The 25,444-nt window shown below is 32.7% G+C and overlaps 1 protein-coding gene across 1 annotated transcript in view; it reads left to right on the top strand.

The window, feature by feature from the left end:
• The window catches only part of LOC139902150 (uncharacterized), a 36,970-nt gene extending 16,749 nt beyond the window's left edge, over positions 1 to 20,221 (top strand). The window contains exon 2 of the mRNA XM_071884802.1: positions 19,652 to 20,221. Coding sequence (XP_071740903.1) covers positions 19,652 to 20,221 — 570 coding nt within the window. The remainder of the gene's footprint in view (positions 1 to 19,651) is intronic.
• The last annotated feature ends 5,223 nt before the right edge of the window (positions 20,222 to 25,444 follow it).

Raw genomic sequence — 25,444 nt, 5'->3', positions numbered from 1 at the left:
GTCGACTGTAACCTATCCGGATGTTGTCTGCGTCAATTGAATCCCAAACATTCATCGAGCAACTTATTCCAAACATATTAATGGGCTTGGTGGATCCATTTAATCTTACAAATGGACTATTAGTAATTGGGCCCTATTTATTTAACAATGGACTTCCAAACCCAATCTTATTTAATTAAGGTTATGATGCATGATTTTATGATATTAAAGTGATGATGATAATCATGATTTAATGATGATGACAAAGGTAATGATGATGAGAATAGAGAAGAACCGATGATGACGATCCTGCAATACTTCTACTTCTACTTCTATTTTATATTTTCGTTTGAAACCATCCCTCTCAAGATTTCAACTCTCTTGTTCTTACTCATTGATTGCTATCTTTTTCTGCCCCTGATGTAATAACGAAGAAGAGATTGATACAGTGGTCGAGTTACTTTAGTAAAAAAAGAAAAGGGAAACATATAGTTATGGATTAAATAAAACGATTGTATGAATATAATCAGAAAAACCGAATGGTTCATCTGGTTGGAGTGTTTGTTGGGTGTACGAGAGGTCGAGGGTTCGAGCCCGGGCTGGGGCATCTATTTTTTTTAAAGCTTGTTACATTAAGGTTCGTGAATCCGAGGCCAACCATATACTTTTTCAATGACGTCATATGTATTTTTACTACAAAATACTGTATGGTATGAAAGAAATCTTTCGCTATGCATTTGCTCATTTTAAAGACAATATTTGGAGTCGATCATCGCAATGGGACCAGATGTTGGTGACTTCGTGCAGATGGAAATGAACGGGGTATGGCATGTGGTATCATATTTATTACATATAACATAACTATATAAATACTTTTATAATAAATATTAATAAATATAATTAATTAGGTTATTAGTGAAACACCTAATTAAAATAACAATTAAATCACTAATAATATATAAATTTGTTCGACTACTATTATATGTGTTAATATATATAAATGATATAGGTTTGTGAATCTGAGGCCAACCCTACATTTTGTTCAATGTCGTCATATGTATTTTTACTACAAAATACAGTATGGTGAGTTTCATTTGCCCTTTTTACTCATTATGTTTTTGGGCTGAGAATACATGCAAATGCTTTATTAACTGTTTTACAATATTTATATGCGTGAGTTTCATTTGCCCTTTTTACACATTACGTTTTTGGGCTGAGAATACATGCAAATGCTTTATTAACTGTTTTACAATATTTATATGCGTGAGTTTCATTTGCTCCCTTTTTAAATGCTTTTGCAATATATATTTTTGGGACTGAGAATACATGCGCTGCTTTTATAAATGATTTACAAAATAGACACAAGTACGAGAAACTACATTCTACGGTTGAATTATCGAAATCGAATAAGCCCCTTTTTATTAAGTCTGGTAATCTAAGAATTAGGGAACAGACACCCTAATTGACGCGAATCCTAAAGATAGATCTATCAGGCACAACAAGCCCCATCCAAAGTACCGGATGCTTTAGTACTTCGAAATTTATATCATGTCCGAAGGAGGATCCCGGAATGATGAGGATATTCTAATATACATATTGTTAAGGTCGATTACCAGGTGTTCAATCCATATGAATGATATTTTTGTCTCTATGCATGGGACGTATGTTTATGAGAAATGGAAATATGAAATCTTGTGGTCTATTAAAATTATGAAATGATTATTTATGTTAAACTAATGAACTCACCAACCTTTTGGTTGACACTTGAAAGCATGTTTATTCTCAGGTACGAAAGAAATCTTCCGCTGTGCATTTGCTCATTTTAGAAACATTACTTAGAGTCATTCATGGCATATTTCAAAAGACGTTGCAATCGAGTCATCGAGTTCATCAAGATTATTATTAAGTCAATTATAGTTGGATATATTCTGAAATGGTATGCATGCCGTCAATTTTCGCTGTAAAGAAAGATTGTCTTTTAAAATTGAATGCAATGTTTGTAAAATGTATCATATAGAGGTCAAATACCTCGCGATGTAATCAACTGTTGTGAATCGTTTATAATCGATATGGATTTCGTCCGGATGGATTAGGATGGGTCTTCACACTCCACACCGATCCGTTGAATTTCAAATAGATCTTGTACAAGGAGCCGCACCAATAGCTCGTGCTCCATATAGACTTGCGCCCACCTAAATGAAAGAATTACAAAGTCAGCTATAAGAATTATTAGAACGTGGTTTTATCCGACCGAGTACGTCACCATGGGGAGCTCCAATTTTGTTCGTTAAAAAGAAAGATGGGTCTTTTCGCATGTGTATCGATTACCGTGAGCTGAACAAAGTAACCATCAAAAACCGATACCCTTTACCTCGAATCGACGACCTATTTGATCAACTCCAAGGTTCGAGCGTATACTCCAAAATTGACTTAAGGTCGGGTTATCATCAACTGAGGGTTAAAGAAGCCGATATACCAAAAACAGCCTTCAGAACTCGTTATGGCCATTACGAATTCATGGTTATGCCATTCGGTCTAACCAATGCACCCGCAGTTTCCATGGACCTCATGCACCGAGTATGTAGTCCATATTTAGATAAGTTTGTTATTGTATTTATTGATGACATCCTTATCTATTCGAAGAATAACCAAGAACACGAACAACACTTGAGACTTGTGTTAGAGTTGTTAAGAAAAGAGCAACTTTATGCTAAGCTCTCTAAATGTGCTTTTTAGTTAAATGAAGTACAATTTCTTGGCCACATAGTCAGTAGTAATGGAATCAAAGTTGATCCGGCCAAGATCGAAGCCATCAAAAATTGGGAAACCCCGAAAACTCCAACGCAATTACGTCAATTTTTGGGTTTAGCTAGTTATTATAGGAGATTTATTCAAGATTTCTCCCGAATAGCCAAACCTTTAACTGCCTTGACACATAAGGGGAAGAAATATGAATGGTCTTCCGAACAAGAGGGTGCCTTCCAATTGTTGAAAAAGAAGTTGACTACGGCACCTATTTTATCGTTACCTGACGGAATGGAAGATTTCGTTATCTACTGCGACGCATAAAGAATGGGTTTTGGGTGTGTTCTTATGCAACGGAAGAAGGTGATTTCATATGCTTCTCGACAACTCAAAATTCATGAACAGAACTACACCACACACGATCTGGAATTGGGTGTCGTTGTTTTTGCATTATAGATGTGGAGGCATTATCTATATGGGGTCAAGTTTATCGTATACACTGACCACAAGAGTCTCCAACATATTTTAAATCAAAAGCAACTAAACATGAGGCAGCGTAGATGGGTTGAGCTGCTAAATGATTATGATTGTGAAATCCGTTACCACCCGGGGAAAGCAAATGTGGTAGTCGATGCCTTGAGTCGAAAGGAAAGAGAACCTATTAAAGTAAAAGCTATGAACATGATTATTCATACTAATCTTACTACTCGAATAAAAGAGGCACAACATGAGGTTTTGAAGGAAGGAATTTTTGGAAGGGAAATACCCAAAGGATTAGAAAAACAGCTTAATATTCGGAAAAACGGAACCAGGTATTTAGCTGAAAGAATTTGGGTACCAAAGAATGGGGATTTGAGGAAAGTGGTACTAGATGAAGCACATAAAACCAGATATTCAATACATCTCGGAGCGGGGAAAATGTACCAAGACCTCAAGAGAAACTTTTGGTGGCCAGGAATTAAGGCCGATATAGCCACATATGTAGGAGCATGTTTGACTTGTTCTAAAGTCAAAGCTGAGCATCAGAAACCATCGGGTCTACTCCAATAACCCGAAATCCCAGAATGGAAATGGGAAAACATTACCATGGATTTCATTGCTAAGTTACCAAGAACCGCAGGTGGTTATGATATGATTTGGGTAATAGTCGATCGTCTTACTAAGTCAGCACACTTTCTGCCAATAAAAGAAGAGGATGGTATAGAGAAATTAGCACAATTATACCTGAAAGAAGTTGTTTCTAGACATGGTATACCAATCTCTATTATCTCTGATCCTGATAGCAGATTTACTTTCAGATTCTGGCAGGCATTACACGAAGCGTTGGAAACTCGTCTAGATTTAAGTACTGCCTATCATCCAAAAACTGATGGGCAGAGTGAAAGGACGATTCAGACACTCAAAGACATGCTACGAGCATGTGTTATTGATTTTGGAAGCAGTTGGGATCGACATCTACCGTTAGCTGAGTTTTCCTACAACAACAGCTACCATTCTAGTATTGAGGTGGCACCATTCGAGGCACTTTATGGGAGGATGTCATAACCCGTCCTTAACCATAAGAACGCGTTAGATAACGTATGATTTCATTGCGAGGTATTGACCTCTATATGAGACATTTTTGAAAGAAAACTGCATATATTATACATTACAAACCATAACCATTATTTTTGTTACAAGCTTAAGACAATAAAAAGAAGATTAACGTTTAGCGATAATCTTCGACTTACAAACTTTACAAATGATGACAACAACACGGTTTCTAGCATATTTTACAATACAACATCTCGGATATGCAGTTTTATTTTTGACACAAACATGCGTACGCAAGATCCTGGTTAGATCCAACATGATGCAGCGGAAGCTTTAGAAATCACCTGAGAATAGACATGTTTTTAAAAGGTCAACATAAAGTTGGTGAGATATAGGTTTAATGCCGGCAGCAATATATATATAGACCACAAGATTTCGTATATAATCAGTTTAATAAAAGTATTCTAAGTGGTTGAGCACTCGGTAACCATACTTAACATTTTCACGTCGCATATTCCCTTTAATATGAAATCTTACTACACCGTACCAAGTGTAGTCACAAAAACGAAGTACTGTGCAACCGTTGAATACTGGTCGTCCAGTCCGGTTGGGGTTGTCAGGCCCGATAGATCTATCAACAGGATTCGCGTTTACAATACCGCTGTAAATATTAGTTACCAAGCTACAGGGAAGTATGCCAGTGGTACAACTCAACGTAGAATATATTTTTCAGTTACTTGTGTCCATATCGTAAAACATAAAATACATGTATTCTCATCCCGAAATATTTAGAGTTTAAAAATGGGACTATATACTCACACTTGTCTTGATGATATAAATAATTTGACTCGGTCTTCCGGTTGATATCACGAACCTATCCATATATAATATATCAATATGTTTTCATTTTTAAACAAACGTTATAAATATATACTTGTTATACTTTTAATACTTTGAATAATTCCTTAGTCCGTAGTTAGCAGTCCGATGTTAGTAATTCAATTTTAATGGTTCATTTTTAGATGTTTAATATACCCGCAATGAAATAAATAAAACCCCCAACGAAATATATAAAATCCCATCGTATATGTATTGGTCGAGATTAATCTTGACCCATGGTACCGGTGTTGTCAAATGACGTGTTGCGTACAATCATGGGATCTTATGATTAATCTTCTCGTGTTGTTTACGGGTGATCCTGAACCATATGAAATTGAATTATGAGTACATATATATAAAATATCATGTTATCTTAGAAGTATGTGATTTATATCATTTTTTTCCAATTGATCCCGTAGTTGAAATGATCTAGGATAACCAATTTTGTTTCGGTCATAGTTTCTTCGTTACAAGTCCGTTTTCGTTGATTCAAATTGCCATCTTCTTGGATCGAGTTCTTCTTTAAGACTATGAACTGTAAATACCTTGGTTTGTATTCAAAATCATACGGCATAAGTGAAAGTTTAGTGAAACATATGAAGTTAAACATTTTGTTACAACAAAATCATTTAATGACCATTTTTCCAAAAATACTTATACTTTGAAAAACCAAGTTTTACCTTGTTAAATTAACATATAAATAAGTTATGTTACATGTCTTGAAGTATTTTAAAAGTTAAGTTAGAAGGATCTATTTAGTTTGCAAACAAGTTTGAAAACATTCAAACTATGTTCTTGTTGTTAACTTTTGTACCACAAAATAAGATAGCTATATATATATATGAATCGAATAAGGTTATGAACATAGTTACTACCTCAAATTCCTTGGATGAAGTTGCTGTAAGAGAGAAGTAAGAAGCTAGAATCAAAAGGGTGATGTAAGTGGATGAAAGATTGGAAGTAAGTTGGTGTTCTTGGAAGGTTTTCTTGAAGTGTTTTTGTATGGTTTTCTTATGATGTTTAACTAGTGTTTTTGAAGCTAGATCTTCTTGATAAGTTGCTGAAGTGTTATGGAGTTTAGAGTTCTTGAAAGAGTGTGTGTTTTTGCTAAGAGATTTGAAGTAAAAATGAAACAAAATGGTGATACATATAGGCCTTTCAAAAACGTGGCCATTAGGTGTCATGGACAAAATTTTAGTTTGTAATCTTGCTAATTAGTCTTGCAATCATACAAAAGTAATTACCTAGCTCTAAGGGCATGAATAATGGCTGGTTAGGTGGTGATTTTGATGTGTATTTACTATTAGTAAATACGTATAGGAGCTAGGTATGATACGAGTACAAATACTCTAGGTATACGTATAGAAATTTTGTGAAAAATGAAATGAGGATTCAAATATAGCTATCTTTTGTGAATACACTTATATGGTTTTATGTATTTAAGTCTTTAAAAGTAATTAAATACATTACTTATACGATATATGTATAAACATTATAAGTCTTAAGTATTTATGTCAAATAACGTTACGTATGGTTATCGTTTTGAAAACTTAAGTTAGTAGTTTCAAAATATACATATAACTTGTTGTTATTAATATAAAATGAGATATTAAAACATTCTTTAATCATGTTAAATATGTATATATATACATATATATACACAAACGTATAATTATCATATATTGTATAGTTCGGGATATCATCGGTCAAACTAGACGGTCAAACATTGTGTAAAACTCTTTTCGGATATATAAATCTCGACGATTTGGATTGCTTATCATGTTGGTAAGGTTTAATTTATGTAAATATTAATCTTATAAGTATAGTATGATCGAAAAAGTGCGGGTCGTTACATTACCTCCCCGTTAAATAAATTTCGTCCCGAAATTTTAAAATTGTACCTATTTTGCGTCATCGAGAAACAAGTGCGGATACTTTCTTTTCATCTGATCCTCGCGTTCCCAAGTAAACTCGGGACCTCTTCTAGCATTCCAACGAACCTTAACAATCGGTATATTGCTCTGTTTGAGCTGTTTAACTTCACGGTCCATGATTTCAATTGGTTCTTCGACGAATTGTAGTTTCTCGTCGACATGGATTTCTTCGAGAGGAATGGTGAGGTCTTCCTTTGCAAGACACTTCTTAAGGTTTGAGACGTGAAAGGTATTATGTACTCCGGCGAGTTGTTGCGGTAACTCGAGTCGATAAGCTACCGGTCCAATGCGTTCGATGATCTTGAACGGGCCTACGTACCTTGGGTTCAGTTTACCCCTTTTGCCGAAACGTATTACACCTTTCCAAGGTGACACCTTTAGCATAACCATGTTCCCGACCTGAAACTCTAATGGTTTCCTTCGGACATCGGCGTAGCTCTTTTGGCGACTACGGGCTGTTTTCAATCTCTCCTTGATTTGCACTATCTTCTCAGTCGTTTCATGTATGATCTCGGGACCAGTTAATTGTCGATCTCCTACTTCATTCCAACAGATAGGAGATCTACACTTCCTTCCATACAATGCTTCGAATGGCGCAGCTCCAATGCTCGCATGATAACTATTATTATACGAGAATTCTGCTAACGGTAGATATTTATCCCATCCGTTTCCAAAATCGATCACACATGCCCTGAGCATGTCTTCAAGAGTCTGAATTGTTCTCTCACTCTGCCCATCGGTCTGCGGATGATATGCGGTACTCATATCCAAACGAGTTCCTAGTGCCTCCTGTAGTGATTGCCAGAACTTTGAGGTAAATCTACTATCACGATCGGATATAATGGAAATAGGTATTCCATGCCTTGAAACAACTTCTTTTATATACAATCGTAATAGTTTCTCCATTCTATCCGTTTCCTTTATAGGCAAGAAATGTGCAGATTTGGTAAGACGATCAACAATTACCCAAATAGTGTCGTATCCCCAGGCAGTCTTTGGTAACTTCGTGATGAAATCCATGGTAATACCGTCCCATTTCCATTCTGGGATTTCTGGTTGTTGAAGTAACCCTGACGGCTTTTGGTGTTCTGCCTTGACTTTGGAACAAGTTAAACATTTGCCAACATATGTTGCAACGTCTGTCTTCAAATTAGGCCACCAATAATGCGTCTTAAGATCTTGGTACATCTTTCCAACTCCAGGATGTATCGAATATCTTGTCTTATGTGCCTCGTTCAATATCAACTTCCTTAATCCACCCAACTTCGGTACCCAAATACGATTTGCAAAATATCGAATTCCATCTTCCCGCATAACGAGTTGCTTCTCATACTTCTTCATTATTTCATTTCCTTTATTTTCTTTAGTAAGTGCTTCTCGTTGAACTTCTTTGATTTGTGAGTTGAGATTCATGCGAATTTTTATATTCATTGCTCGCACTCGAATTGGTTCTCGTTCCTTTCTGCTTAAAGCATCGGCCACCACGTTCGCCTTTCCGGGATGATAACGAATTTCACAATCATAGTCGTTTATTAACTCGACCCACCTACGTTGCCTCATGTTCAATTGTTTCTGATCAAAAATATGTTGAAGGCTTTTATGATCAGTAAACACAGTGAATTTAACCCCATACAAGTAGTGTCTCCACATCTTCAATGCAAACACGACTGCTCCCAATTCTAGATCATGCGTCGTATAATTTCGCTCGTGAATCTTCAATTGTCGGGATGCAAATGCAATAACTTTCTTCCGTTGCATAAGAACACAACCAAAACCTTGTCGCGAAGCGTCACAATATATTTCAAAATCATTGTTCCCTTCTGGTAACGATAAAATAGGCGCCGTAGTTAACTTCTTCTTCAGTAATTGAAATGCGTTCTCCTGCTCCGAGGTCCATTCGTATTTCTTCCCTTTTTGTGTTAATGCTGTCAACGGCTTAGCTATTCGGGAAAAATCTTGAATAAACCTTCTATAATAACCGGCTAAACCCAAAAATTGGCGTATCTGTGTTGGTGTCTTAGGAGTCTCCCATTTTTCAATAGCTTCAGTTTTTGCTGGATCAACCTGAATTCCTTCGCTATTAACAACGTGACCAAGAAATTGCACTTCTTTCAACCAGAAAGCACACTTAGAAAATTTAGCATAAAGTTGTTCTTTTCTCAATAACTCCAGTATCAACCTTAAATGCTCTTCATGCTCTTGCTCACTCTTGGAATAGATAAGAATATCATCAATGAAAACGATAACAAACTTATCCAAATACGGACTACAAACTCGATTCATGAGGTCCATGAATACAGCTGGCGCATTCGTCAATCCAAACGGCATAACCAAAAATTCGTAATGACCATAACGTGTTCGAAAAGCAGTTTTCGGAATGTCCTCTTCTTTGACGCGTAGTTGATGATAGCCCGATCTTAAGTCGATTTTTGAATAAACACATGATCCTTGCAATTGATCAAATAAGTCATCAATTCTCGGTAGTGGATACCGATTCTTGATAGTTAACTTATTTAATTCACGATAGTCTATACACATCCTAAAAGATCCATCTTTCTTCTTAACAAATAGAATCGGAGCTCCCCACGGTGAAGTACTTGGTCGTATGAATCCACGGTCCAGTAATTCTTTTAACTGACTTTGAAGTTCTTTTAACTCGGACGGTGCAAGTCTATATGGAGCACGAGCCACTGGTGCAGCTCCTGGTACTAAATCTATTTGAAATTCTACCGATCTAAATGGAGGTAATCCCGGCAATTCTTCCGGAAAAACTTCAGGAAAATCTCTTGCCACAGGCACGTCGTTGATGCACTTTTCTTTCTTTTCGACTTTATTAACATGTGCTAAAATAGCGTAACATCCCTTTTCTAAACACTTCTTGGCTTTCAAACAGCTAATGAGTTTTAGCTTTGAATTACCCTTCTCTCCATAAATCATCACCGGTATTTTATCCTTACCAGGAATACGAATTGCCTTCTTGGCACAAACAACTTCCGCTCCTATTTTGGACATCCAGTCCATGCCGACTATTACATCAAAACCTCCTAATTCTACGGGTATTAAGTCGATTTTAAACGTTTCTCCGGCTAGATTTATTTCACAATCACGACAAATTTTATCGGCTTTAATTAGCTTACCATTAGCTAACTCAATCAAGTACTTAGCATCTAGAGGTAATGATGAACAATTCAATTTAGTGTAAAAATTTATACACACGTAACTTCTATCGGCGCCAGTATCAAATAAAATAGATGCTGATAAGTTATTAATGGTAAACGTACCCGTAACAAGTTCCGGGTCTTCTCGTGCCTCTCTAGCATCAATAACAAACGCTCTTCCACGTGCAGGTCCGCCATTCTTTTCTGGATTCGGGCACTGACTCTTATAGTGACCTTGTTTTCCACACCCAAAACAAGTAATGTTAGCCAAAGCAGTTCTATTTGCGTTGGTGGCAGGAGTCTTGTTACCATTTGCATTTGTAACGAGAGCCTTACAATCTTCAGCAAGATGTCCCTGTCTATTGCATTTGGTGCACAACACACTGCAGTAACCAAAATGATGTTTGTGACAACGGTTGCATAAAGGACTTTGTCCTTTGTAACCAAAGCCTGAACCGCTACCCGCACCTTTCGTGGTTTCTTGTTTCTTATAAGGTTGTTGTTGGTTACCTCGATCATAACCTCCATTCCACTTTTTCTTGTTCCCCAATACCTTCACCTCAGTATTGAATGCTTTCTTGTCCAAAATGACCTGATCCATTAGCTCGTTCGCCATGGTTATAGCTTCATGAATTGTTTTAGGTTTCGATGCTGTAACGTTTGCCTTGACCTTTTTGGGCAAACCACCTTTGTACATTTCAATCTTCCGTGCTTCGGTTGGAACCAATTCAGGACATAGTAAAACTAATTCCATGAATCGCTGGTTGTAGTTGGTGATTTCAGTACCAACCACCTTCAAACTTCGTAACTCATCTTCTAACTTAATAACCTCATTCCTTGGACAATACTCGGTGATTATCATTGCTTTGAATTCTTCCCATGGAGTATCATAAGCTACATCTCCTCCTACCGCCTTCACATAATTCTTCCACCATGTGAGTGCACTATCTTGTAAAGTGCACGATGCATACTTGGTCATGTCTTTTTCATCACAGCCGCTGATTTTGAACACCGTCTCCATCTTTTCTATCCATCGGGTTAAACCGATAGGTCCTTCCGTTCCACTGAATGATGAAGGTTTGCAAGCTTGAAACGTCTTGTAGGAGCATCCTACACGAGGATTTGGATTAACTGCAGTAGCTCTTGCAGCTTCGACCCATAGCATTCTATCGTTGACTCGCTGGTTGATGAAGTTCTCGACTTCTTGTTCCGTCATTCGGTTCAATCGCGCCATTTCCTAATGAAAGAAAATAATTATTCGCATGGATTATTATAGATGTAGTGTGTATTTATAGTACATTTATAGCTTGTTAATAATATGAACCAGGTATTATTATAAAAGCCTTTTCTTCTTATTAGCGTTTTATAATTATATCTTGGGTAGTACCTACCCGTTAATGTTCATACTTAATAGCTTAGTACAGAATCAATTACTACAATCTAAATAATACTTAACCATGGAAAATTATTGCATTTCATACCTCGCTATTTTACATATGCTTACATCAAACTTTAAACAAACCACACTAATAATATTATACAAAACATTATGTGATTCCATGGTTTAATACGGTAGCGCATCATTTGGTCTATTTTCTAGGGCGTTTAGTTCCAATGAATGGCCTAACGCTTATCCTAGCTGTCTGCCTACGTTTTGGCTGAGGAGCCGAAGAACTAGATGCGGGGATAGCACTAATAGGAATAGCGGGAATAGGGGTGGTAGTGTTGAGTGGAATTGGTGCTACGTCATTCTCACTAAGTTCGGGATTTGAATTTTCTAATTCATTCGCTTTTCGTTTCTTTCCTTGATCGAATTTTTCTTTCGTAATTTCTAGTATTTCTTCCTCGGGTTCACTTTCTTCTTCGGGTTCACTTTCCTCTTCGGGTTCACTTTCCTCCTCGGGTTCACTTTCCGATATTTCTATAGTTGGTTCATCTGGAAATTGTGAGTCTTCCCCAAAAATACCATTTTCGTCATCTGATATGTTAATGACTGAAACACAATCTGAAGATTCTGATTCGGAGTCGCTGAATGTGATAATAAGTTTCGAGCCCGACATCTATCACATAACAACTAACCCATTAGTACTTACATAATATTTACATATAAATTTTTAACCAACAGTGATAAGCAATGGTTTTTAAAATCAGACCCGGTCAAAGTCCAGACTTTACTAATGTATCCTAACGACTTCTTGGTTAGACACACTAATGCAAACCTGGTTCGCTAAGACCAACGCTCTGATACCACATGTCATAACCCGTCCTTAACCATAAGAACGCGTTAGATAACGTATGATTTCATTGCGAGGTATTGACCTCTATATGAGACATTTTTGAAAGAAAACTGCATATATTATACATTACAAACCATAACCATTATTTTTGTTACAAGCTTAAGACAATAAAAAGAAGATTAACGTTTAGCGATAATCTTCGACTTACAAACTTTACAAATGATGACAACAACACGGTTTCTAGCATATTTTACAATACAACATCTCGGATATGCAGTTTTATTTTTGACACAAACATGCGTACGCAAGATCCTGGTTAGATCCAACATGATGCAGCGGAAGCTTTAGAAATCACCTGAGAATAGACATGTTTTTAAAAGGTCAACATAAAGTTGGTGAGATATAGGTTTAATGCCGGCAGCAATATATATATAGACCACAAGATTTCGTATATAATCAGTTTAATAAAAGTATTCTAAGTGGTTGAGCACTCGGTAACCATACTTAACATTTTCACGTCGCATATTCCCTTTAATATGAAATCTTACTACACCGTACCAAGTGTAGTCACAAAAACGAAGTACTGTGCAACCGTTGAATACTAGTCGTCCAGTCCGGTTGGGGTTGTCAGGCCCGATAGATCTATCAACAGGATTCGCGTTTACAATACCGCTGTAAATATTAGTTACCAAGCTACAGGGAAGTATGCCAGTGGTACAACTCAACGTAGAATATATTTTTCAGTTACTTGTGTCCATATCGTAAAACATAAAATACATGTATTCTCATCCCGAAATATTTAGAGTTTAAAAATGGGACTATATACTCACACTTGTCTTGATGATATAAATAATTTGACTCGGTCTTCCGGTTGATATCACGAACCTATCCATATATAATATATCAATATGTTTTCATTTTTAAACAAACGTTATAAATATATACTTGTTATACTTTTAATACTTTGAATAATTCCTTAGTCCGTAGTTAGCAGTCCGATGTTAGTAATTCAATTTTAATGGTTCATTTTTAGATGTTTAATATACCCGCAATGAAATAAATAAAACCCCCAACGAAATATATAAAATCCCATCGTATATGTATTGGTCGAGATTAATCTTGACCCATGGTACCGGTGTTGTCAAATGACGTGTTGCGTACAATCATGGGATCTTATGATTAATCTTCTCGTGTTGTTTACGGGTGATCCTGAACCATATGAAATTGAATTATGAGTACATATATATAAAATATCATGTTATCTTAGAAGTATGTGATTTATATCATTTTTTTCCAATTGATCCCGTAGTTGAAATGATCTAGGATAACCAATTTTGTTTCGGTCATAGTTTCTTCGTTACAAGTCCGTTTTCGTTGATTCAAATTGCCATCTTCTTGGATCGAGTTCTTCTTTAAGACTATGAACTGTAAATACCTTGGTTTGTATTCAAAATCATACGGCATAAGTGAAAGTTTAGTGAAACATATGAAGTTAAACATTTTGTTACAACAAAATCATTTAATGACCATTTTTCCAAAAATACTTATACTTTGAAAAACCAAGTTTTACCTTGTTAAATTAACATATAAATAAGTTATGTTACATGTCTTGAAGTATTTTAAAAGTTAAGTTAGAAGGATCTATTTAGTTTGCAAACAAGTTTGAAAACATTCAAACTATGTTCTTGTTGTTAACTTTTGTACCACAAAATAAGATAGCTATATATATATGAATCGAATAAGGTTATGAACATAGTTACTACCTCAAATTCCTTGGATGAAGTTGCTGTAAGAGAGAAGTAAGAAGCTAGAATCAAAAGGGTGATGTAAGTGGATGAAAGATTGGAAGTAAGTTGGTGTTCTTGGAAGGTTTTCTTGAAGTGTTTTTGTATGGTTTTCTTATGATGTTTAACTAGTGTTTTTGAAGCTAGATCTTCTTGATAAGTTGCTGAAGTGTTATGGAGTTTAGAGTTCTTGAAAGAGTGTGTGTTTTTGCTAAGAGATTTGAAGTAAAAATGAAACAAAATGGTGATACATATAGGCCTTTCAAAAACGTGGCCATTAGGTGTCATGGACAAAATTTTAGTTTGTAATCTTGCTAATTAGTCTTGCAATCATACAAAAGTAATTACCTAGCTCTAAGGGCATGAATAATGGCTGGTTAGGTGGTGATTTTGATGTGTATTTACTATTAGTAAATACGTATAGGAGCTAGGTATGATACGAGTACAAATACTCTAGGTATACGTATAGAAATTTTGTGAAAAATGAAATGAGGATTCAAATATAGCTATCTTTTGTGAATACACTTATATGGTTTTATGTATTTAAGTCTTTAAAAGTAATTAAATACATTACTTATACGATATATGTATAAACATTATAAGTCTTAAGTATTTATGTCAAATAACGTTACGTATGGTTATCGTTTTGAAAACTTAATTTAGTAGTTTCAAAATATACATATAACTTGTTGTTATTAATATAAAATGAGATATTAAAACATTCTTTAATCATGTTAAATATGTATATATATACATATATATACACAAACGTATAATTATCATATATTGTATAGTTCGGGATATCATCGGTCAAACTAGACGGTCAAACATTGTGTAAAACTCTTTTCGGATATATAAATCTCGACGATTTGGATTGCTTATCATGTTGGTAAGGTTTAATTTATGTAAATATTAATCTTATAAGTATAGTATGATCGAAAAAGTGCGGGTCGTTACAGAGGAAGTGCAGGTCTCCAATTTGTTGGAGTGATGTGGGGGAAAAACAGATTACAGGTCCGAAAATTATCCAGGAAACTACCGACAAGGTCATTCAGATTCAGCAACGATTGAAAACAGCCCGGAGTCGGCAAAAGAGCTACGCGGATGTTAGAAGGAAACCTTTAGAGTTTGAGGAGGGTGATATGGTTATGCTTAAGGTATCACCTTGGAAAGGAGTTATTCGTTTTGGAAAGCGAGGGAAATTGAGCCCAAGATACATTGGGCCATTCAAGATTAAAATACGACCTATTGGGCCAGTGGCCTATCGACTTGAGCTACCTCCACAATTAGAAAAGATTCATAACACCTTTCATGTTTCAAACCTAAAGAAATGCCTAGCTACAGAAGATCTCATTATTCCTTTAGACGAGATTAAAATTGATGAGAAACTAAATTTCGTCGAAGAACCCGTCGAAATTATGGATCGTGAGGTCAAACGACTCAAACAAAGTAAGATACCAATCGTTAAGGTTCGGTGGAATGCTCGTAGAGGACCTGAATTCACTTGGGAATGAGAAGTCCAAATGAAGCAGACGTATCCACATCTGTTTACCGATATCGCACGTTAACTAGGTGCTATTCCAAATTTCGGGACGAAATTTAATTTAACGGGTGTATAATGTAACGACCCAGATTTTTTCGCTAATATATATAAGATTAATATTTACATAATTAAATGTTTCCAACATGTTAAGCAATCAAACTCATTAATACTTGGTTATTTGGAATGAATTTTATACAAACGTTTGGACACCCAGTTTGTCTGACGATTCACGAACGTCATATATCGTAATAATTAATTAAAGGAATATATATTTGGATATATATATTTATGATTTGATTAAATGATATTTAAGTATCTCATTAAGTATAATAACAATGAGTTATATATATAAGATGAGACTACTAACTTAAAGACTACGAAACAATATACATATGTGTAACGATTATCGTTGTAATAGTATTTCACACACACACATATATATATATATATACATATATATATATACATATACATATATATATATACATATACATATACATATATATACATATACATATATATATATATATATATATATATATATATATATATATATATATATATATATATATATATATATATATATATATATGATATTAGATATGATAATACACCATGTTAATATGTTAACATAACAATTTAACATCTCATTTAAGTTTAATAACAATGGGTCAATTATATTTAACAAGATCGTTAACCTAAAGGTTTCGAAACAACACTTACATGTAACGACTAACGATGACTTAACGACTCAGTTAAATATATATACATGTAATGTATTATGATGTATTTATACACTTTTGAAAGACTTCAAGACACATATCAAAGTACTTCTAGTTAACAAAAATGCTTACAATTACATTCTCATTCATTTTCATCAAAAATTCTACTCGTACATGTATGGTATTGTACTCGTATAATACGCAGCTTCTAGATGTATTTACTATTCATCTATACTAATAAAAATCTGCTCCTTAGCAGCCTTAAATGATTAAGGATCATGTGGGAACCATCATTTGTCAACTTGCATGAATTATTTAGCAAGAAAACAAACTTAAGTATCTTTTTTTCTTTATAAAATGTAAAAAACGTATTCATGAATGCACACCATTTCTTCACTCCATTTTCTCATACTTACACTCCAATTTCTCTCTCAAAATACTCCTAACATCATACTTGATCATCTCCAAGCATTTTCACCATCTTTTAGCTTCAATTACAAGCTTTAATCATCATAAAAACAACCATCTTTCAAGAACACTTCAAAAATCATATCAAGTCTTCATGACTACTTCCAAGCTTTCTAATCCATTCCAACTCATCATCTAAGATCAAGAAACTTTTGTTATTTACAGTAGGTTATCTTTCTTATTCAAGGTAATATTCATATTTAAACTTTGATTCAATTTCTATAACTATAACAATCTTATTTCAAGTGGAAATCTTACTTGAACTTGTTTTCGTGTCATGATTCTACTTCAAGAACTTTCAAGCCATTCAAGGATCCTTTGAAGCTAGATCTATTTTTCTCATTTCCAGTAGGTTTATCCAGAAAACTTGAGGTAGTAATGATGTTAATAACATCATTCGATTCATCCATATAAAACTATCTTATTCGAAGAGCTAAACTTGTAATCACTAGAACATAGTTTAGTTAATTCTAAACTTGTTCGCAAACAAAGTTAATCCTTCTAACTTAACTTTTAAAATCAATTAAACACATGTTCTATATCTATATAATATGCTAACTTAATGATTTAAAACCTGTAAACACGAAGAACACCGTAAAACTGGATATACGCCGTCGTAGTACAATCGGGGGGCTGTTTTGGTTTGGATAATTAAAAACTATGAAACACTTTGATTTAAAAGCTATACTTCTGGGAAAATGATTTTTCTTATGAATATGAAACTATATTCAAAAATCATGGTTAAACTCAAAGCGAAAGTGTGTTTTTCAAAATAGCCATCAAGATGTCGTTCTTTCGACGGAAATGACTACCTCTTTCAAAAACGACTTGTAACTTATATTTCCGACTATAAAGTTAAGTTCAATATGAAACCGTAGATGCGTAAATCACTCAAAATGGTTTTGAAACGAAGAAATGACGGGTAAAACAAAATTGGTAAAAACTACTCATTTTAGCTACGTGAAAATTTGTAAGAAATCTATTTCAACCATAACTTAATCAACTTATATTGTATATTATGTAATCTTGAGATACCATAGACACGTATACAATGTTTCGACCTATCATGTCGACCCATCTATATATATATTGCGGAACAACCATAGACACTCTATATGCAAATGTTGGAGTTAGCTATACATGGTTGAGGTTGATTCCAAAATATATATATATATATATATATATATATATATATATATATATATATATATATATATATATATATATATATATATGTATATATATATATATATGTATATATATATATATATGTATATATATATGTATATATGTATATATATGTATATATATATATATATATATGTATATATATATATATGTATATATATATATATATATATATATATATATATATATATATATATAGTTTGAGTTGTGATCAATACTGAGATATATATACACTGGGTCGTGGATTGATTCAAAATATATATTAAGTTATTCATGTACGACAAATTATGGACTACTAACATTGGACTGCTATCTGGACAACTAAAAATCATCAACACGTAATAAAGAAAATATTGTGAATATATTTTGATCATATTTTAATATATGTATATATTGTTATAGGTTCATAAATCAACCCGTGGCCAAGTCTAATTCCCGACGAATTAGTAATCTGTGAAAGTGAGTTATAGTCCCATTTTTACTATCTAAATTATTTTGGGATGAGAATGCATGCAAATTTATAAATGTTTTACAAAATAAGCACAAGTTCATGAAACTACATTCTACGACTGTTTTGTTATACCAGATATCTGTACTTATTATTATTATGCTTGGTAATCTAAGAATTAGTGAAAAACACTAATTGACGCAAATCCTAAAGGTAGATCTACGGGCACCAACCACCCCCATTTTCGAATAGTGGAAATGCTTTAGTACTTCGAAGGGTTCTTGTCATACATTTGAATAGTGGAATGTATGATGCTAGATATCTTAAGCGCTCTATGTTAAGGTCGATTACCAGGCGACTCATCGTATGAATGATTTTTGCAGTTGTAATGATCCTGCGCATTTGATTAAATAAAATCTTGTGGCTTATTAAATGTTATGATTATTATATAGAAATTAAACCTAGGACTCACTAACATTTTTGTTGACGTTTTAAGCATGTTTATTCTCAGGTGAATATTAAAAATGCTTTCGCTGTCGTATGCCAACCCAAGGTCAAGATTTGGAGTCGGCATAATTGTTTATATTGTTTAAACTTGCATTCGGAGTATTTGTTGTAATATATTTGATCATATTGTAATGAGTTGTGTAAAAACTTATTTATTTGAGGAGATTGTCTTTGATAGACAATATAAATTATGTCATTAAGACCTTTATTCAATAATAAAGGTTATGGTTGTTTTTAAAAACGAATGCAAGATTTGAAAAACGTCTCATATAGAGGTCAAAACCTCGCAAAAAACCAATTAATATGAAACGTTTATAATTTATATGAACGGGGCATTTCAGTTGGTAATGGTCTTGATACATTTTTTTGGCTCGATAAGTGGTTAAGTAATGCTCTTCGGGATAGGTTCCCTCGCCTCTTTGCCCTCGAATTGGATAAACAATGTAAAGTGTCTGATCGGCACTCTAACTCAGGTTGGATGTGGCTTTGGTGTCAAGTCATTTGATCTGGGGCTTAAGAGCAACAGCTGCGTGATCTTGGATCTGCTCTAGATCAGGTTATATTCACTGACTCAAGTGATAAATGGGTTTGTTCTTCTCTGCCTTCAGAAACATTTTCTGTTTGTGGTTTCCGAAAATTATTGGACCATGACACAATGGGTAGATGGCCGACACATTGGTGTAAGGTGGTTCCTCCTAATATTAACTTCTTTATGTGGCGTGTTCATCTTAATAAATTACCTGATAAGTGCAGTTTATTTGAGAAAGGAACTATTAAAGACATCACTTGTTCTTCATGTAACAAGTTTGGCGAAGACATTCAACATGTCTTTTTTGAATGTAGCGTTGCTTCTCAAGTTTGGAGTTATATCAGTACATGGATAGATATGGTTCTCCCCGTTTGGCATTCCGTCGATGTTCTTTGGCAATGGATTATGACTGCTCTTCATCAACCTACGAAAGTTATCATTCTTGAAACAGTATGTTATGCCACCTTATGGGCGATCTGGAAGTTCAGAAACGGAATTATTTTTGACCTCTCGAAGTTCAAGAAATGTCACATTATTGATTCGATTGTTTTATCCTCTTTCGATTGACTTTCTTCTCGTTATAAGAAAGCTAATCGTAATTGGAATTCTTGGTTACAAAACCCCTTATCTTGTTTGTAATATTCTAGCTACTTGCTAGCTTTTTTAATAAATTTTCTTTGCTGTTAAAAAAAAAAATAAGAGAGAAAGAAAAAGCTCCATACTATATAATTAAATGGTTCCTTCATCCTTTCTCATTACATACTGAGATATAAATAGTACAAGGATTACAATGCAATCCCACAAGTTACGAGAGAAGTGTGATGACCCAGAAAATTCCGATCAAATTTAAACTTTAATCTTTATATGGTTCCGACACGATAAGCAAAGTCTGTAAGGTTGAGTCTCGAAAACGTTGGAACAGTTTATATGAATACATTTGCCCTTTTGACCATTCCCGGTGATTCACGAACCATTGTGTGTAAATAAATATGTAAAATTGGATAAAATAATTAGAATGAATCTAATTATATATATATATATATATATATATATATATATATATATATATATATATATATATATATATATATATAAATGTTATACATAAGTAGTATTAAATATAATGTAAGATATAAGAAATTTATAAAGATTAAGTATACAACATAGGTTATTTTATAATATATATAATTAGTAAACATGATATAATTAATAAAGTATAACATTAATATATTAAATGTTATTACAAGTTAAAATTATATTTGTATAATATTATTATTACTTTTATTATTATTATTAAATACTAATATCAATAACAGTATTATTAATTATATTATTCTAACATGAAAAATAAAATATGTATAACTTGTTATACCTTTATATCACTTGTATTATTAGATATAAAATTTTTGATATATTTAAATTGTTAATAATACTATTGTTATCTTTAATAATATCATCATTATTATTATTATGTATTATTATCATTAATATAACTACTAGTATTATTAATAAGGTTATTAATATTATTAATACTAAAATTATTAAAATTATTATAATTTTTACTATAATACAACTTATATGATTATTAGTATTATTAATAGTGGTAATATATTTGTAATTATTAATTATCAAAATTTATGAATTTTATATTTAAACAGATATAAACCAACATACAAATAAAAATGGGTATATATATAATACAGTTTAATATATATCAAATTTTATATATATATATATATATATATATATATATATATATATATATATATATATATATATATATATATATATATATATATATATATATATATATATATATATATATATATATATATAATTATAAATACAATTATAATACTGATTTATATATACAAAATACATATAAATATATATACGTATTCATACTGATATATATGTATAAATTATATTGATATGGATAAACACATATCTATATAAATACGTATTCTGTTGTAAATCTTCCAAGGTGTAGCTAATTTGATTCTGTCTCTAATCCAAGTAAAAATCACGACTAAAAACGAATTGCAGTACAAATCAATAATTAAATCGTGGCATTTTTTTCTTCTTCAGCTTTTTCTCCTGTCAATTTAGTGTCAGAAATCGTTTTACGTCCACAGCTCAACTCATTACACAACAAATTAGGATCGATGATATGTAGTATAATCCACTCAATGACTCGGACAAATTCAATTATCACCACTACTCAGAAATTAAACAGATAAACACAGTGTCGGTATCTGTTCTTCATCTTTACAGCTAATTCTCGAATTCGTATTTAATTTAAAAATCCCTAAATGCAGATACGTTTAGAATCTCTATTTCAAACTAACTACAAAGTTTTAAATCACAATTTTTCATAACGAGTTCGAATTTTGAAGTCAAAGATCAAATTTTCAAAAGTCAAAAGAGGTGTTCATAGTAAAATCCGAAATTCTGTTAATGTTTTGAATTAAATTGTTGATACCGAAAGATTACATAAACATTTTGGCACATGTTTTATGTTATAAATTTTGTCTAAAACACCCTAGAATTCAAAAGTGGATTTTGTGTTCTTCGTGTTCTTTAAACAACAGATATATATATATTTTTTCTCTCATTTTAAATCCTTGTGATAAATATTAACAACCACTATATTACTTATGTTTCGTTTAATAATTAAAACCTGTTTTATGGGTTTGCTGTAATGAACCTTGATTACTAAATTGGTTATCTGGATATGGGAAGAAGAAGAGGGATACAAAAATATGGGTTAAATAAAATCGGTTATATAGTAAATCGGAAAAAGTAATGGCAGCGTATTGGTTGGGTGATGATTCAGTTTAGCGAGTGGTCACGGGTTCAAGCCCCATCTGTGACAAATTTTTTTTAGAAAGGCTTACACTTGAGGTAGTTATCAAATTTTTATTATTACTTCTTTATTATTATTATTGTTATGTTATGTTATTATTATTATTAATTATGAGTTATTATTATTATTATTATCAATTATTGTTATTATTACAAGTATTATAATTAATTATTAATACTACAATTATTAATAATATATGTATTATTAATGTTATTAGAATTATTATTCGTGTTATGATGAAAGTAATAAAAGTTACCATTAGTTATATTAATATTAGTACTAATATCATTTTTGAATTATTATTATTATTAATAGAAGTATTATTATTAAGATTACCATTGGTAATAAGATTGTTACAATTATTATTATTAAGAATTAAATATTAATATTAAAAAGTATTATTTCCATTATCATTATTGTTAAATTAGTTAATTTATTAAAAACTACTGTTATTATCATTATTTTAAGATTTTTCATTAAAACTGTCATTAATATTATTATTAATAAAATCATTAATATCATTATCCTTATTATTAACACTAGTATTATTATTATCATTATTTTAATCACTATTAATATTATTTTAGTATTGATATAATTACAATTTTAACAAACAAATGAAATATATACATATAAAATAATTGATACATATAATCTAACAAAAGTTATATTTTTACATAATGATAAGAAAATACACAAATTAATAATATAAAAATTATATCACTAATAATAATATAATTATTTGCTCGATTGCGATTATATGTATTAATGAAAATACAAATGATATAGGTTCGTGAATCCGAGGCCAACCCTACATTGTTCAATATAGTCATATGTATTTTTACTATAAAATACATTAGGTGAGTTTCATTTGCTCCCTTTTACTCATTACATTTTTTGGGCTGAGAATACATGCACTGTTTTAATAATTGTTTTACAATATTTATATGCGTGAGTTCATTTACTCCCTTTTACTCTTTATATTTTTGGGACTGAGAATACATGCGCTGTTTTTACAACTGCTTTATTAAATGCTTTTGAAATATATTTTGAACTGCGAATACATGAAATGCTTTTATAAATGTTTGACGAGATAGACACAAGCAAAACATTCCTCGAATGAATTATTATGCATACAGAAGTTCTGCGGATTATTATTGAATTATGTGGACATGATAATTGCCACCATTGAATTATGTGGACATGATAATTACCACCATTGAATTATGTGGACATGATAATTGCCACCAGTTGATGTGAATGTTATATATCGAGAGAATGATTTTATACACAGGTTATGTGTATGTTATTTTTGTGCACAAGATATGTGTACGGTTACTATGATTTATGAAAATGGTTTCGTACACAAGAAAGATGTACTGTATTTAAAATATATAGCATGTACATTACAGGTGGGTATAGGATTCGGGCCCATTTGTACCATGCAGCATTTAAATTTTGTGGTCTATCAAAATGATGAATTTTTACCGTTTACAATAAACTTATGAACTCACCAACCTTTTGGTTGACACTTGAAAGCATGTTTATTCTCAGGTTGAAAGAAATCTTCCGCTGTGCATTAGCTCATTTTAAGGATATTACTTGGAGTCATTCATGACATATTTCAAAAGACGCTGCATTCGAGTCGTCGAGTTTATCAAGATTATTATTAAGTCATTTATAGTTAGATATATTATGAAATGGTATGCATACTATCAACTTTCATTGTAATGAAAGTTTGTCTTTTAAAAACGAATGCAATGTTTGTAAAATGTATCATTTAGAGGTCAAGTACCTCGCGATGTAACCAACTATTGTGAATCATTTATAATCGAGAAGGACTTCGTGCGGATGGATTAGTAGCGGTCGTTTCAGTTGGTATCAGAGCGGTGGTCTTAGTGAACCAGGTCTGTATTAGTGTGTCTAACTGATACGTCGTTAGGATGCATTAGTAAGTCTGGACTTCGACCGTGTCTGCATGTCAAAAGTTTTGCTTATCATTTTTGTCGAAAATCATCTGATTATCATCCTTAGGAAATTACCTGCTTATCATTCTTAGTCTAGACACGTTTACTGCCTCTAGTGCATAGACAATGTATAGATAAATTCATATCTTAGCGTATCTGTTATTGTTACCGTTGTCTGACAGCTTCAGTAGATTACTCCGTAACTTATGGGATTTTAGTATTATATATGCATATGTAAATTATGTATTGCAGGGTACTAATCTACATCCTATAATCTATTTCTTATCGAAAATCCTTTACTCTATCGTACGAGATGGAACTCGCAACCAGTTCGAATCCCTCGGATTCCGATAACTATTCCGATATGGAGTTTCACCTAAGCTCCGAAAGCATTGTCCTAGAATGAATCAACCAATTCATTTGATGGGTTCGTAGCCTACTAAATCAATGGAGACAAAAAGAAGGTGATCCTTTCCATCAACCAAATTCACATTTTGACGAAGAACCTGAAACACTTACCGGCAAACTAGTCCGAAACACCATTTTCACCCTCATTTCCCGAATATCTTGTCATAATTACATACTATCTCAGATTCTAAACCTTATTCATTCGCTCGTTCTTATCGACAATCATCTCGGAGTAATCGAAGAAGTCAACGAACTTCGGGCTCGAGTAATCAATTTGGAGAATATGGTGCAAAATTTACCAGCTTCAGCAACATCATCGGCACCAACAGTACCATCAGTAACAATACCAGTACCATCAACAATCCATGCCTCAACATCTCATTCCGTACCTCGAGTATAATCATCGTTCTACATGACATTCTATATCATTTATCTTCGTTCGATATGGCGATTATGTAATCTCTAATGTTTTAGAGATTATATATTCTTATTTTAACGGTAAATCAAATGAGTTTAATATCATATTGACTCATTAAATCTATGATTACA

This window comes from Rutidosis leptorrhynchoides, chromosome 3 (assembly GCF_046630445.1).
Source record: "Rutidosis leptorrhynchoides isolate AG116_Rl617_1_P2 chromosome 3, CSIRO_AGI_Rlap_v1, whole genome shotgun sequence".
NCBI lineage: Eukaryota > Viridiplantae > Streptophyta > Magnoliopsida > Asterales > Asteraceae > Rutidosis > Rutidosis leptorrhynchoides.
This window is presented reverse-complemented; position numbering and strand designations above follow the sequence as displayed.